Below are 17,352 nucleotides of genomic sequence, written 5' to 3'. Positions count from 1 at the left end.
TTAACTACATAGATCAGCCATTGATATACTTCCTATTTTTCTGCCAAATGCTGTGCCAGCCAGATTCATAATGTTTACTACAATGGTATAGCTCCTTGCCTCTCAAAGTGTGGGGTGGGCACCACTAGTGGGGAAGCGACCAGACAGGTGCGGCGCAACAAACATGAGGAAAGTTGGCTTTTTATGCCAATATTATGTAATACCTTTTTTTTAGTGCATATAAAGAATAGCAGCCTATACATTTTACATAGACACGCCCTCTATATTTACTAATTCATGCTTTTGGAAGACATAATCTGCTGCCTTACCTGTGCCATTTCATTCTGGATAATCTTTTTAAAAGTAATTAAAAAAGACATTGGACTTAGAAGTTAAATGTCAAAGTAATGTAAAACTAATAGGATTTAAATCAAAATTACAAAGAAAAATGCTAAATTTTTAGTATGGTCATAAATCTTTAAATTATGAATTACTTTTTAAATTACAGTTAAATGTTGTGATTTTACATAAATTTGTACGTAATTTGAGAAAGTGGGAAACGTGTAATATGTGTAATTTTTTATTACTGGTGTTATGCATAAAATAAAGGTTGGTTTATTAATTCAGGGATAATTTCTGTAATTTTACAGAGTTTTGCAGACAGCTTTTAAAAAAGAGAAACTACTGTAAAAAATTACGGTTATTTTCTGTAAAATTACAATTTTTTTTTTTTACAGTGTACCATTCAACCATCGAGAGCATTCTGGCACACTGCATCACAGTGAGGTATGCAGTGTGATGCACAGCGGGCACACAAGAAGGCTCTTCAGAGAGCCATGTATGCAGCACAGGCTGCTCTCTACGCTCATTGGAAGACATCGCCTTAAAGTTTACAATGACAGTAAAGGTTCTATTCTATTCTATTCTTTTCATTTATTCTATGGCTGGATGTTGTGCAATATTAACACCAACATTTCATGTAATGCACATACAATACTTATATTACATCTCTAGTCAGCTAGAAAATAAGCTTTTTCTTACCCTCAATTTTACATTATATTATAGTGCAGGGATTTTATGCTTCACTAAAACATTTTTACTGTATCAAAGTGTCATGACCTGCCTGTATGATCCTCTTGTGTGCCACGCCCCCTTATTAACCACATGTGCAACCCCGATTGTGACCAGCTGTTTTCTGTCAGTTTGATTCGTCTGGTGTATTTAAGTCCATGTCAGAGTTTGTAACAGGTCTGTCATTGACGTTTTGTGCCGTGTTGCTAGTAATTAGTCATAATTAGTTTCACCCGAACTCTTTAAATCCTTCCTAGGCAGGTTTGTGAGAAGTTTATGTAACTGTTATATAACAGTTTTTTTGCTTTATAAATACCACAATATTTATTACAACAAAATAATACCATGCTGTCCTAGTATATTATACAAAATACTTTATTTTTTGTCAAGCCATCCTGATCTTCTTGTATTTTTTCTTCCGACCAGATCACAATTTAAGTTTGGGTCGTCCATTTGTCCATGCATCCATATATATTTTTTGTTGTTTTCTGAGTTTGCAACTTTAGTTCAAGATGGCGATTGTACTATGTTTCAGAGGCATGCTATTTGCGTAACCAATCGACAAAGCGTGTTGAATCCCACCCTGAAGTACCCCAGTTAGTTTGACATGTTTGGTACTGGAACTTTTGGTACTAGTACTCAGTGGAAAAGGGAAAGTACCATACCAAAAATACGGTACTAGGTGCGGTGGGAAAGCACCCTTTGATCCAACTCAAACCAAACCAGCTCCATATGGTTTAGGCCACAGGATTGTGGGGACCAGATCATCTGCTGCAGCACTCCATCTTTTTCTTGATCACAGGATAACATTTACTACATAACCACAAAGTGTGCTTAGGGTCATTATCTTGCTGAAAATTTTCAGCAGGTGTGTCCAGAAAGGTACTTTATATGCTAAGTGTGGCGAATTCTGAAAGCTGGGGGACTGATAAATAATCCATCTGATAAACTACTTCTGGTCAGTGTCACAGGCGGCCTGAGCAGTACAGGACACGTCCTGAAAAGGATGCCAGTCCATTACAGAGCACATAGACTCACTCATAATCATACTCTATGGGCAATGTAAAAACCCCAATTAGCATTAACTGTATGTTCACGGATTGTAGTAGGAAACTGCAGTATCTGAGGAACCCCCCCAAAATGTAAGGAAACCATGCAAACTCCACGCACACACAGAACTAGAATAATAAATGAATAATATGCAAATAATATATATAGTACATTTAATCTATTTCACAGAAAATCATATGAAATATGATATATATGACTAAATCAGTTATACAGACAGCATACTAGATAAACTGGAATATAATTAGATCAGTAGTGTATGCCCAATTGTGCTTTTGCTTCATGTCTGGGGTTTTTTCTTTTAGGTACTACTCTGATGATATAAGTACCAAGACAGTCAAATGTCCCAAGTGTTTCCTATTAAAATTAAATACAAGCAGTGCTTCTCAAAGGGCTTTCTGTTGGTTGCAATGCTTCCAGCCCTGAAAGGAACAACTGATAGAGTCATGTGATGACGAAACCCGATTTGTACAAAACACTTTATATGACCATGTTATTATCTTAGTTTTGAAAATGTTTACCCTAATTTCTTGGATTAAAATAAAAGTTATATCTCATATTATTGCAGATTTTAATTCAGATACAACTCATTTAGATTTCTCTTCTGAACTTATGCTAATCTTAGTTATTAGCTTGAAGGTAGATGAGTTGTGTGATCATTGAAGCCTTTCTGCACACCAGAACTGATAGTCCAGAGGTGCTGTACCAAGCTGTTATTTTTTCCTCTTGTGGACATCCTGTTAGGTTTAATATATCTGGCCCTAACGGACACAAAGCTCGAATCATTTCAAATTGGTTTCTTGAACATGACAATGAGTTCACTGTACTACAATGGCCCCCACAGTCACCAGGTCTCAACCCAATAGAGCATCTTTGGGATGTGGTGGAACGGGAGCTTCGTGCCCTGGATGTGCATCCCACAAATCTCCATCAACTGCAAGATGCTATCCTATCAATATGGGCCAACATTTCTAAAGAATGCTTTCAGCACCTTGTTGAATCAATGCCACGTAGAATTAAGGCAGTTCTGAAGGCGAAAGGGGGTCAAACACCGTATTAGTATGGTGTTCCTAATAATCCTTTAGGTGAGTGTATATATATGTGTGTGTGTGTGTGTGTGTGTGTATATATATATTGTACATTCTCTGTAAACTCTACACTCTATAGGTGAAATTCCCAGGTGGTGGTTACTGAGATACTGGAACCCCTATGTCTGGCACACACAATGACCCCACATTTAAAATCAATTGGAAACTGTACTTCATAACCTTGTCTATGTGTGATAGTGCTATGTATTCAGCTTTAGCTGCATGACTCAGTGTTTGTAGGAGCAGGCTTCTTGCATTAGCAAGCAGGTGTACTTCATAAGTTGGCCACTGACCAATTTTGGTCAAAATTGGTCATTTCAGGCAGAATTGAATGCACATATGAAGCTAGCAATATACCATACATAACTTCCAATAGATAGATTTTCCGAGTGTACCTTATGCAGGCATCAGAGGGAAAAGTACACATTAAATTACAGGTTAGACATACAATAAAATAAATCATATTTTCGGCACTATACTATCAAGTCGGTCAATTTTTAGACAGTTATTAAAGCACCATCATGCGAAAAACAGAATCGAGAACACAGCTGCTTGTTTCAGTAGTTCATGGGAAGACAAACAACAAAGGGAGACTACTGTACATGACCTAAAATATCTGAGAAACAGGAAAGCCGTGTATAGGCTAATATGTCAGAGGTTAATTTAATAAAGCAGCTGCAGAATACAGATATGTGAGGGTTTTTAGGTCAAATGGCTCCACGCTTCCTTTTTAGTGATTACTCATAGCGTTCTGTCAAGTTTCATTTACTACTGTATTAGCCAAATTTCCCTTTCTGTTCAGCTCTAAATGTACATAACAATGTGCTTGCTACTGTGTTATGTTTAAAACAAACATATGTAGCTGTGTCACAGAATTTATATGCAAATCACTTCTAAGTTAATAAGCCCCAGTAAAATGTTAATGAAAGTGAGTTTGAATATGACATAAATAAGCAATTATATATATATGTCAAATAAGGAAAAGTATCAAACAGGGAACTAGTTCAAGTAAACCGGTAAAGTTCCAAACATACACATAGGCCTATCACATGTTCCTTAGAGAGGCAGTCACTTCTGCACATTCCATCTGGCAGGCAATGTAAGACAACAAGCATTGGGATCACTTAGGCTCCTCAGCAAACAGCACTAGGGTGCTTTCTTTCTTTGTAATCTGACACTTTATTCCTAGATTGTACCTCTCTGTATTTATTACCGATTTGTGGATTATAGTGTATAGGCCTACTGGCCATTAACTGCTATTTGTTTCTAAAAGCTCCTAAAGGTAAAATACATCTTGGGTGATCAGTCCGTTGTTGTTTTTAGGTGAAAGGCACCATATGTCTGCATTGACTTTGAAGATTTACAAGCAAGAGGTTTAAAACAACTTTCTAGTACAACACCACAGGATGTAGTAATTAGGCACACAATGGAAAAAATCGCAAGCTGCAATACGACTATGAGATAAGACTGGAGCAACAGTCATATGACTCGCAGGAGTGGGGGCGGTGAGGTTTGTGCGAATGGGGGCACTTGTAGTCAGCCGCAAAAGTAGTTGGCGATTTAAGTAAAAAAAAAAAAGAAAAAAAAAAGACGCCACGTCCTAAACAAACATCACATTTATATTTGCGGAAAGCACAAACGCATGAGGGGTTTCTCATTTATGCATATGCACAATCAGCTTCGTGGGAATATTTAGATTTTTGTGAAGGAATCGTCAGACCTAAGGACATAATGGAAACTCCGCAGACGAATGGAGATGTGTTACCTGACCGTGATCGCCTAGATTTAAGAGTTGATGGCAAATATTACCGGGGAAAAAACGAATCGGAGAGCGAAATCAGCACGAGGGTTCCTGGCGTGAGCTGCAGATCATCGGTGTGCGCACCTTCTTCATGCAATGTGCGCCTCTGTCTACCTGGAATCATGGATTCAGAGGGGAGAGTAGACGGGTCCAGGCTACGCACGTACATCTTCAAAAATGGTAGGTCAGGAGCCACTGCGTCCTTTAATGCTTTGTGACATTAAGTTGTTTCCTGGCTAGCTACAGCACATTAACCCAAAACACTGCAGCTGTTCTTTGGGAATTCATTTTAAAACCGTTCAAGGGTAGGCCTAATCGGTTTTCGTTAACCGCATGAGACGTCAGCTATTTAAAAAGAAGACACTGCTCACGATTAATTTTGTTAATGTGTTCAACGCACTGGTTTGATGGTTTACTTTTGATAAGAATTGATCTAAAGTAGCCTATATGCAGCTAATCCTACTAATTAATAATGACCTACTTTTATATAAATTAAAAGATCTGCCTTTTCGTTGCATGAAATAAAATGATTCGCAATTTATTGTTACCTTTGTGTAGGCCAGATGTACGTAACCATATTTTACGAAGATTTGGGCTATGAAGGTTCTCCTAATAGCAATTAGACTGATACTCGTGTATTTGTATCTATGAATACATAAAAGATAATGTACTGTGTGCAATGTGCCATTTAGTGATAATTGTTTAAATTAATAAATTTGATAAAGAAACTTTTACAAGTCTGCCTCAGCACAAGTAAGCCCACCTATCTCAACTGCTTAACCAGTATTGTGATGGGTGGGAGGTCCTGGAGCCTGTCCCAGGCATCCTAAGGCACAAGGCAGGGGTATGCCCTGTATGTGATGTGAGTCAGAGGGCACATGTCCAGTGGGCAATTTAGAAACATCATTCAGTTAGCCTAACTGCATGTCTTCGGACTGCTGGAGAAGATCAGAGTACCTGAAGAGAACCTGTGCGACACGCTGAGAACAAGCCGGGGTCAGGTTCCAAACCCCCAGTCGTGGATGTCTCCAGCAGCATTGCCACTCCGTGTGCCACCCTGCTGCCTGGTACAAATTAATACTGTTTCCCCTCCAGATTTGCAAATTTGATATTCATGTTTTTTTTTTTTGTTATTTGTTGTTAGGCCTGGGCGATATGGACCAAAATTCATATCCCGGTATATTTTGGCTCAATCATGATATACTTTTTATATTCCGGTATTTTCTTTTACACAATGTTCAGTTTAATTCAAAGTCAAAGGCATATTGTCAAGGTTGCGGGCATCTGGGGCACGGGAACGGGAACGGGGCATGGTGCACGAATAAGGGGCGGACGACCCACTTGCGGCTCCAGGAACAATAGAGGGGTTTATTAACAAAGACAACAAAACACAAGAAAACCAAAAAGACCGCGAGGGGTGAAAACTAAAACAGGGAGGAATTAACTAGACTAAATAACACACAAGGAAAACTAACTAACTAGCACGACACTAAGGTAAACTATAATCAAGGGAAAAACCAGAGACAAGCCTAGACAAGGGCATAGACGACTTAGACAAACCATATACGAGCGTAGACCTCAGAGACAATAGTTTAGACACGAGACACGACACGATGAACCAGCGGGGAACAGAACAAAGGCAGGAACTAATATACTACGGGGGTAGTGACTAACACAGGGCAGGTGAGGCTGATTAACAAAGACTAGGGAAACAGGACACAGGTGAAACCAATTAACTCAAAGATACTAACAATCAGGGAAACTAAACACTAACCAAGGAAGCATATATCAACACACGGAAGGTACATAGGCAATAACATAAGCAGGGGAACAAGAAACAAAACCAAAACCAATTACAAAGCAAACACCAGGAATAATTAAGCATAAAGGAAAACACCAGGGAGCTAAATACAAAAACAGAGGAGGCGGGATTCGAACTCACAACAAGAGGGAACTCAGGACCGAGGGGCAAACAGACAGCACATGCTTAATACATTGAGCCACGAGACCAGACAAGTGACAGGGGAGAAACAAGGACTGACGTATGGACGGGATGACCAGCACCACCTGCTAGCCAAACGGGGAAGGGGCACGGAAGGACCACAGCGGGAGGCCGACCCTGACACATATGTGATATTCTAAGAATGTTTATTATAACAGACTGTTTATAACTGAGATGTTTTTTTTTTCGCAACGTATTTTATGTGCATTTGTGCCGATAAGACAAGAAATTACCGTGCATTTTAACCTGTATACTGCAAATGAAGTATGAAGTAGCATATAAAAGTTAAAATGCATGATAATTTCTTGTCATATCAGCACAAATGCACATAAAATATGTACGCATTCACGCTGGTACAACAATCGATTGTCGCACGTATTGCTTTTAAAGGTGAATGCTTACTTCTGTACCAGTTATGTCCATCCCTGAATATAGCAATAAAAGCAATACATTTATAAAATTAGGAATAAAATATAAAAAAAATAAAAAAGACCTAGTAAGAAAAATATTCAGCTGCAAAAAAATCATGCAGATACAAACTGCACAAAATAAATTATCTCCTTTTTAAAAAGATAAATACAAAATAGGCATGTCTCTGAAACCTTTATGTATTCTTATAACAACTACATAAATAACAATAAAATATGCTCTTTTACGATGGGAGAACTGTTACATATAACAATATTAACAAAAACGTAAATTTCCTGTGGAGGTAGGTAGATTGTTCATGACCACTCTGACAGGTTTTTTGCAAGAAAAACAACCCTGTCAACAGCATGAGGCTTCAGGGATGCCCTGTGACATGTTACAATATTTCCACTACAACTGAAGACTCTTTCAGAGGGGGAACTAGTGGCTAGGATGAAAAGATATTTCTTTGCCATGTGACTCAAGGATGGAAAGACAACCTCAGGTTCTTTCCACCATTTAAGGGGATCTACACTCACCTAAAGGATTATTAGGAACACCTGTTCAATTTCTCATTAATGCAATTATCTAATCAACCAATCACATGGCAGTTGCTTCAATGCATTTAGGGGTGTGGTCCTGGTCAAGACAATTTCCTGAACTCCAAACTGAATGTCAGAATGGGAAAGAAAGGTGATTTAAGCAATTTTGAGCATGGCATGATTGTTGGTGCCAGACGGGCCGGTCTGAGTATTTCACAATCTGCTCAGTTACTGGGATTTTCACGCACAACCATTTCTAGGGTTTACAAAGAATGGTGTGCAAAGGGAAAAACATCCAGTATGCGGCAGTCCTGTGGGCGAAAATGCCTTGTTGATGCTAGAGGTCAGAGGAGAATGGGCCGACTGATTCAAGCTGATAGAAGAGCAACTTTGACTGAAATAACCACTCATTACAACCGAGGTATGCAGCAAAGCATTTGTGAAGCCACAACACGCACAACCTTGAGGCGGATGGGCTACAACAGCAGAAGACCCCACCGGGTACCACTCATCTCCACTACAAATAGGAAAAAGAGGCTACAATTTGCACGAGCTCACCAAAATTGGACAGTTGAAGACTGGAAAAATGTTGCCTGGTCTGATGAGTCTCGATTTCTGTTGAGACATTCAAATGGTAGAGTCAGAATTTGGTGTAAACAGAATGAGAACATGGATCCATCATGCCTTGTTACCATTGTGCAGGCTGGTGGTGGTGGTGTAATGGTGTGGGGGATGTTTTCTTGGCACACTTTAGGCTCCTTAGTGCCAATTGGGCATCGTTTAAATGCCACGGCCTACCTGAGCATTGTTTCTGACCATGTCCATCCCTTTATGACCAACATGTACCCATCCTCTGATGGCTACTTCCAGCAGGATAATGCACCATGTCACAAAGCTCGAATCATTTCAAATTGGTTTCTTGAACATGACAATGAGTTCACTGTACTACAATGGCCCCCACAGTCACCAGATCTCAACCCAATAGAGCATCTTTGGGATGTGGTGGAACGGGAGCTTCGTGCCCTGGATGTGCATCCCACAAATCTCCATCAACTGCAAGATGCTATCCTATCAATATGGGCCAACATTTCTAAAGAATGCTTTCAGCACCTTGTTGAATCAATGCCACGTAGAATTAAGGCAGTTCTGAAGGCGATAGGGGGTCAAACACCGTATTAGTATGGTGTTCCTAATAATCCTTTAGGTGAGTGTATGTCACTCTCCGTACTAGCAGATTGCAGGTAACTTTGGAGTTCAAGTTCAGTTGCCTCTCTTGGTGCAGGTATGATGCTGGTGAGTGTACTCTGTATGAAGAAGCTTGCTAGTGACCTCTTCTTAGCTGTTGGTGGCAGTGGCACTTCTTTTTCTGGAGGCCTTGACATGGTGGGCATAGCTGGGTGAGGCAGACAGCTGCTATTAGCAGCCAGCAGAGACTCAGCCTCCAAGACAGCTTTATGTTTCAGTGCATGAATGTTTTCTTCTGACACATATTTGGTTCTAAACCGTGGATCCACACGAGAGGCCATATCCAACAGGTCACAAGTGGCTGGGTCTGCATACTTTGCATTGAGGTAATTCACAATGCGGGCTTTGATGGATTTGCAGAGCTCACTGTCACCCTCCTCAAGTGCAAGGAGACTTGTGTTGAAGAGGTGTAGCACAGGTTTGACGTATGAAAGGGTGACATACTTCTCACCTGAAAGAGCATCCATGAAGTCCTGAAGAAGTTTCAAAACCTTTTGGACTGCCTCCAGAACCTCTGTGTCTTAATAATATTTAACCTTTATTGTCCCTCATGGGGAAATTCTTTTTACGCCTCCCTCAACTTGCTCTTTGTAGAACAAGCTGTCTGCGAAGGGCAGCTACCTGTTGGGGCGCCCAGGGAGCTGGGGGTTAAGGGCCTTGCTGAAGGAGCCGCAGATATGCTGAGGCTGGGTTTGAACCTGCGACCTTGTGATTACAAGCACACAGGCTTAGCCCACTGAGCCACACACTGCCCCATGTCTTGCCATGTCTGGGTAAGGCTCCAGGCAACGCGCTCCTCCCGTCGCTCCGTCAAGCGTTGGCGCAGGCGTTGGAGGCATTCTCGTGCCCTATTGAGGGGATACTCCTGCCCGGGCGGGCGCTCCTTCGCAAGGAGGTCCGCACCCCGGTTGGCCAGTTCCAGGGCTACGGGATCCTCCTGGACCTCGGGCTGGGACCGCCAATACACAACTTCTTGCAGCAGACCGAGCCGTTGGTGCTCGGTCTGCTGCGCTGTGCTTTCGACGAGATTTGTCATTCTGTCACGTAGGCAAGCGTGCAAGCGGAGAAGCAGGCGAACGGAACCGTAGATACGGACAAACGGGGTTTATTCGGGGAGACAGAGCAGACGGCAACAGACATTACAAAACTTCAATGACAAATCTGACGCATACGGACTTAGACACGGACTAAATACACCAGACAGGCTGAACTGAACAAGCAACAGGTGATCACAAGCAGGAATTAACATGAGGTAATGAGGGGGGCATGGCACACACGAGGATCATACGAGCCAGACGTGACACAAACATGTCGCTGTGGAGCAAAATCTGTGGTAATAAATAAAACATGTTGCTATGGAGCTAAATATACATTTATAATGTAATAAAATATATTGGTTAAACCATAATAAAACATGTTGGTTATACTGTCAAGCTAAATGTCAACTATTTTTATAATATTGTAGTTTTATAATGATTAATAAAAACACACCATTTTTTGACATTTTAATCGTATTTTATTGACGCGAACGCTTGCTGATGTTTGAAGGGTGATCAAGAAACTTGAAATTGCAGCATTGCCAAAACCGATGAGTATCATGGACAAATGGAATTTGGACGGGGGAATAGATTTGGCGTGACAGTTCAAGCATGACAGTCCCCATTTATCCACAGTTTCGGTTTTCGCGTAACGAAAATACTAAATGGAAAATTTTCAGAATTTTAAATCGCACGTTGTTCTGAGGGGTATGATGAACTCTCTTGCTGTCCTGCCTCTGTATACGCTACCCGCCGTTAGTCATTTAATCATTATCAGATCAGCTGTCATAGTAGGCCTATCTCACTACTTGTGTTCAAGTAACCCCTTTTTAAATAAATTATTAATTTTATTATTAGTTATTGTTTTGATGTATAATTCTATCATTTATAAATTGAACTTTATCATAGGTGTGTATGTGCACGACAAACAAGCTAAATTTGCAGTTCGGTACAAGCATAACAACATAGCCCGTAAATGCGTAACTAGAAATTCAGGTCTACTTTATAACCAATAAAATCATATATGTTCATTATCCATAAAATGAGTTACTCTTTCATTTTCTGTCAAGGTGCCTATAATTTCTAATCTGTGTCTTTGGAAAATAATTTATGTAAATCCTACAACTGAACCCATAATGATGTTACTCTGTGTCATGACCAGATGTCACGTTAATCAAATGTTTTCTATTTTTAATAATGAAAGGAAAATCTGAAAGCTATCCATCAGTTTGACATATAATTATTTGAAGGCGATATATTGTAACTTTAAGTAATTCACACCCCTGTCCAGTTGGTGTTGCGTCTAGTTGCTGATTGTTTGACCACACCACGCTAACTTGAAAGTTAAACAAGTGCAGGAAAAGAGATAGAAGTAGAATTTGCCTGTGTATCCATATTTCTACACCAGAAATTTTGATTTTTTAATCATGGGTGCTGATGGTGAAATTTGCCAGCATCTCTTTGCAGAATAACGTTACAGCGTTTTATTCTGTGGAAAACAAATGACCAATCTGCTGGCGAGATTTAATAATGAGTCATAGGCTACGTTCACACTGCCATGCTGAAGTGACTCAAATCAGATTTTTTTGCCTTAATGTGACACAGATCTGATCTTTTTAGGGCTGTGTGGACACACAAATCTGATCTTTTCAAATCAGATTTGTGTCACTTTCATATGTGATACTAAGGCCCAATCCCAATTCTATTTTCTACCCCTTTGCCTACCCCTCACCCCTTCCCCTTGCCCCTTGAAATGAAGTGGAAAGGGGTAGGGTTAAAAAAATTCCCCTAAGAAATGGGACACCACTACTACACTGTTATACGTCATCATCCATTGTCACTACCTCCTAACGTTACGTCAGAGGACATGCGCCGATGTTTATCACAAATTCCAAGATGTCGCCGTCAGCATCGTAGCATGTAAAGATTACTCACTCCCAAAGTTTTTTTGCGTCGTATTTGGACTTTAAAAACAGATGTTCGTTTTCACCTCGAAAACGTATGAGCCTTCGAGTTTCCTCAGCTGTCCCTATACAGAATATAATTTACAAAAATGTTGTCATGTTGCAACATTGCCAGACCGGAAATGCTGTAAGTGACGTCAGACGCCGGAGACTTGGCGGAAAATCTGAATGAACAGCGAGCTGAGCGAGGACAGCGAGGGGAAGTTGGAATCACTCGAAGAATACATTGACTGGTACTTCGACACTACAGTCATGAAGAAGAACCTCAATACATCTTCCCCGGGAAAAAGCGAGACGCCGTCATCCAAAAGAAGTTGCCCGGCAGACTCCCCCGGAGCAACTTCGCCGACTAGTAAAGACTTCGCCGACATACTGGAGTCAATCGACAAGCGATTGTCCAGCTTCGACGCGAGGTTGTCTCTGGTCGAGATTTTGCATCAGGAGTTCACATCCCTGAGGGAATTCAGCCAGCAACAGGTGGAAACACTCGCTGCTGAAAACGCCTCACTACGGGGCTCGGTCAAGTCTCTAACTGAGAATGTGACCAATCTAAAAGAAGAAAATAAAAAAATAAAAGAGACTGTCATCGATCTCCAAGCCCGTAGTATGAGAGATAACCTGGTGTTTTCAGGCATCCCGGAATCTGCTGAAGAGGACGCAGAAATTACGGTTAAAACATTTATCAAGACCCACCTGAAGCTTCCAGAGGACACTGTGGAAAGCATCTGCTTTGACAGAGTCCATCGGCTGGGAGCTAAGAGGCCTGGTGCCCTGAGACCGCGTCCTATTGTGGCCAAATTCTGGAATTTCAAACAGAAGCAGCAGGTGAAGAGCCGCGGCAGGGAGCTGAAAGGAACGGACTTTGGCGTAAACGACCAGTTCCCCAAAGAGATTCTGGAGCGACGCAAAGTTCTGTTCCCAATCCGACGCAGCTCCATCCAGAAGGGCTCCCGAGCTGTCATCGCCGTGGATCGGCTCTACGTGGATGGACAGCTCTACCGCGACCCTAACATCACTCCCTGGTTATATTAACGCCACTCCAGATAAGAACCTGTTATATTTTTCTTCTTTTCCCAAATCCTCTTCTGTTTAATCTAGCTTATACATGTTAATTCGCTAATTTAATGTTAGGTCATAACAAATACACTACCGTCAGTCTCCGCGGCGCTACAGTGCTAACAATGTTTATGTTTCTATGTTTCTCACTAATACCCTTACTCGCGTGCCCCTTTGTATGTCTTTTTCACTTCTCCCTGCTTTCCCTGCACCGATCACCTGCTTTAAATTTCTACTCAATAACACACAACACCCTCGATTTTTACACATCTGCACGACATGATAATGTACATATGTACTTAGCTTCACCACAACCACTCCGACCTTATAGTGCACACAGACATATAGGATACACACGCACACAAGCGCTCACACGCTCGTTCGTATCTGACTCATTTGCACGTGCAATATTAGCTACACACACATGTCTATGGGCACACTAAGGTTTGTCTCATGGAATGTGCATGGAGCTGGCTCCAGAGAGAAGAGGTTAAAAATATTTAGCCAGCTTAAAAAACTACAGGCAGACGTTGTTTTATTACAAGAGACTCATAGACCTGCCACAGCTACAGATGAACTTAAAACACCTGAGTTTCCTAATGTGTTCTCAGCCTGTTATAACTCTAGGCAAAGGGGAGTAGCAATTTTAATACATAAAAATGTTAATTTCACATTACTCAACACAATTATAGATCCAGAAGGTAGATTTATAATCATTAAATTGTCTATACTTAACAAGAAGTTATGTATTGTTAGTATATATGGTCCAAATGTTGATAACCCTTCATTCTTCCACGTTTTCTTTACCGCACTCTCTGAACACCTAGATAGCGCACTCGTTCTTGGGGGCGATCTCAATTTCGCACTAAATAAAGAAATGGATAGGCTCAGTACAGCTGCTCAGCGCAATTGGGAATCCATAAATATAGTTAAGCAGTACATGAGTGACTATGGTCTTCGCGATGCATGGCGTTCTCTTCACCCCAACCGTAGGGAATATACTTTCTTCTCACACGTCCATCACTCTTACTCTCGTCTGGATTATTTCCTAATCAGTAGCTCACTGCTGAGTGACATTTCAGACACTGAGATACACCCTATAGCTGTCAGCGATCATGCTCCTGTATCTTTAACCCTAATAAATAAGAAAGCCATTCCACCAATTAGAAACTGGAGATTTAATACATCATTGCTTAAAGATGGAGATTTTATTAACTATTTCAAAAAAGAGTGGGCTTTATATTTAGACTATAATGACCTGCCTGGAACATCAGCATCTGTTCTCTGGGAAGCAGGCAAAGCTGTGATGAGAGGTAAAATAATCTCATTCTCATCACATAAAAAGAAAAGAGAAAACAAGTATATTCAGGAATTAGAAGAAAACATCAAATCCTTAGAAGAAGCTTATGTATCATCCCAGGAACAGGAAATGCTGAATAAAATACGTAAAGCAAAATTAGAATTAAATGAAATTATTCATAAAAAAACACAATTCTTAGCACAAAGACTTCGCTGGCAAAATTATGAATATGGTAATAAATCAGGTAGATTTTTAGCTAACCAGTTAAAAATAAATAAAGAAAAAACAACTATATGTGCTGTTAAAGACTCAACTGGGGATACAGTATATGACCCTGAAAGAATAAACAACACTTTCAGGGACTTTTACAAATCTTTATACTTACCACAGATAAACCCATCTAAAGACGAAATTGATCAGTTTCTTGATAGTATAACCCTTCCGAAATTATCAGATAATCAAACGATAGAACTGGATTCTCTGCTGACACCAGGTGAACTCCAGGAAGCTTTGAAAAGTATGCCCAATAATAAGGCTCCAGGCCCAGATGGATTTCCAGTAGAATTCTATAAAGAATTCTGGACAATTCTGTCACCAACATTCTACAGAATGTTGCAGGAAACCAAGGAAAATGGTAGACTACCACCAAATATGAATTCTGCCAACATTAGTCTCTTGCTAAAACCAGGCAAAGACCCTATATTGCCTACCAGCTATCGTCCAATATCACTTATTAATGTTGACCTTAAAATAATCTGCAAAGCTCTCTCAAAAAGAATAGAGAAGATAACCCCTCACATAATTCATCCTGACCAAACTGGTTTCATAAAAGGGAGGCACTCATCAACAAACACACGTAGATTACTCAATCTGATAGACTATTTGTGCAATAAAAACCTTCAAATCATAATATTGTCTCTAGATGCAGAAAAAGCATTCGATAGAGTTAGTTGGAGTTTTTTATTTGCAACATTACACAAATTTGGTTTTGGAACCTCTTTTATAAACTGGTTAAAAATATTATATAGTTCCCCAACAGCATGTGTTAGGACGAATGACCAAACATCCTCTAGCTTCTGTCTCAAGAGGGGCACCAGGCAGGGATGCCCTCTCTCCCCCTCACTGTTTGCAATTTTTATTGAACCACTAGCAGCAGCAATTAGACAGGCTATAGTGATTAAAGGCATCAAATGCAAGAATGTGGAACATAAGGTCAGTCTTTATGCGGATGATGTGTTACTTTTTCTCCAGCATTCACAAACCACTCTCTCTGAGGTAATTACATTAATAAACTCTTTCTCAAGAGTCTCAGATTATTCAATAAACTGGTTAAAATCTACAGTTCTTCCAATTAACTGCTCCTTTCAGAACTCTTCCTCCACTCCACTGCAATCTGGGGATATTAAATATTTAGGTATTAATGTTTCACCTAGGCTGGCAGACTTAACTAAATTAAACCACATCCCACTTTTAAAGAAGGTAGAGGATGAGCTGGTTAGATGGAAGTCCCTGCCCATATCACTCATGGGAAGGGTTGCATCAATAAAAATGATGGTGTTACCAAGAATTAATTATTTATTTGCAATGATTCCAAGTAAACCATCACCTGACTGGTTTAGATCTCTGGACTCCGCCATCTCTAAATTCCTTTGGAAAGATAAACCACCGCGTATTAGCTTAAAAACGCTGCAAAGGACCAAGGACAAAGGAGGACTAGATCTGCCTAACTTTCACCACTACTTCTTAGCCAACAGGCTTCAAAACATCTCAGGATGGCTAAAACATACCTTCTTAGATGAACCTTGGCTAGACGTAGAACAGGCTCTATGCAATAACATAGACATTTCGGATCTACCATTCATTAGCTCAAACATTAAACGACATGAATGCTTCAAAAGCATCAGTATCAGCTCTTCTCTGACAGCATGGTGGGAGTTTCTTAAAATGACTGAGTCTTCATTAATCCCATGCAAACGTACTCCCATCTGGAACAACCCTGACATACTACTAAACAATAATATGATAAATTTCCCGGATTGGAGTTGTAAAGGTATTAAATACTTGGAACATATATTTGAAGAAATAGACTTTATCCCCTTTGACTTATTAGTTAAAAGACATGGGATTAACAAGAATAGATTTTTAGAATATCAACAAGTTAAATCTATAGTAAAAAGGAAATTCAAGTCTAATCAAATCAAATTACAAATACCACCAAGGGTGGCAGAATTCCTTAATCTCAAAACCCCCAAATTACTGTCTAAAATATACAGGACACTTTCTAAAATGGATGATTCAATATCCCTTCCTATTGCAAAATGGGAGGCAGATTTATCAATCAGCTGGAACCACAATTTCTGGTCTAAGACATGCTTAAAAACCTTTGAACTGATTAGAAGTCCCAATTTACAATTAATACAATACAAAATCCTGCATAGAGTGCACTATACAGGGCATCGGATGTTCAGGATGGGTTTTACATCTTCTAACAACTGCTCACACTGTCAAGGGGATACACCTGACAATTACATCCATGCTCTTTGGTTCTGTCCACCTGTTCAGATGTTTTGCCGCAGGATTTGTGAGGACTTATCAAAGTGTCTGAAATGTACCATTCCAGCCTCTCCTTCAGTCTGCTTGTTGGGTGACGTAGATGGTGTCACTACCGAGATTAACACAACCCACATGGCTTTCACCGCTTTATGCATTGCTAAGAAGACTGTCCTCATGAACTGGAAAAATAAAAATAACCTTAATATCAACCAATATAGAGAGAGTTTGCTGGACCATA

General features: G+C 40.2%; 2 protein-coding genes across 9 annotated transcripts in view; one reads left to right on the top strand and one right to left on the bottom strand.

Moving 5' to 3' along the window:
* Positions 1-17,352, bottom strand: part of LOC140592626 (sterile alpha motif domain-containing protein 3-like) — a 229,178-nt gene that overhangs the window by 73,372 nt on the left and 138,454 nt on the right. The gene's annotated exons all lie outside the window — the stretch shown is intronic.
* The window catches only part of LOC111837194 (myelin-associated glycoprotein-like), a 31,686-nt gene continuing 19,040 nt past the window's right edge, over positions 4,707-17,352 (top strand). For all 8 annotated transcript variants that reach the window (XR_002836605.2, XR_002836606.2, XM_023799084.2 and 5 more), the window contains exon 1: positions 4,707-5,187. Coding sequence is in view for 6 of the 8 variants with exons in the window: in XM_023799084.2 (XP_023654852.2) it covers positions 4,938-5,187 (250 nt within the window). In the remaining 2 variants the exon portion in view is untranslated. The remainder of the gene's footprint in view (positions 5,188-17,352) is intronic.

The sequence above is a fragment of the Paramormyrops kingsleyae genome, chromosome 9 (assembly GCF_048594095.1).
Source record: "Paramormyrops kingsleyae isolate MSU_618 chromosome 9, PKINGS_0.4, whole genome shotgun sequence".
NCBI classification, from domain to species: Eukaryota; Metazoa; Chordata; class Actinopteri; order Osteoglossiformes; family Mormyridae; genus Paramormyrops; species Paramormyrops kingsleyae.
Note: the sequence above shows the minus strand (reverse complement) of the source record. Positions and strands in the feature narration are given on the sequence as shown.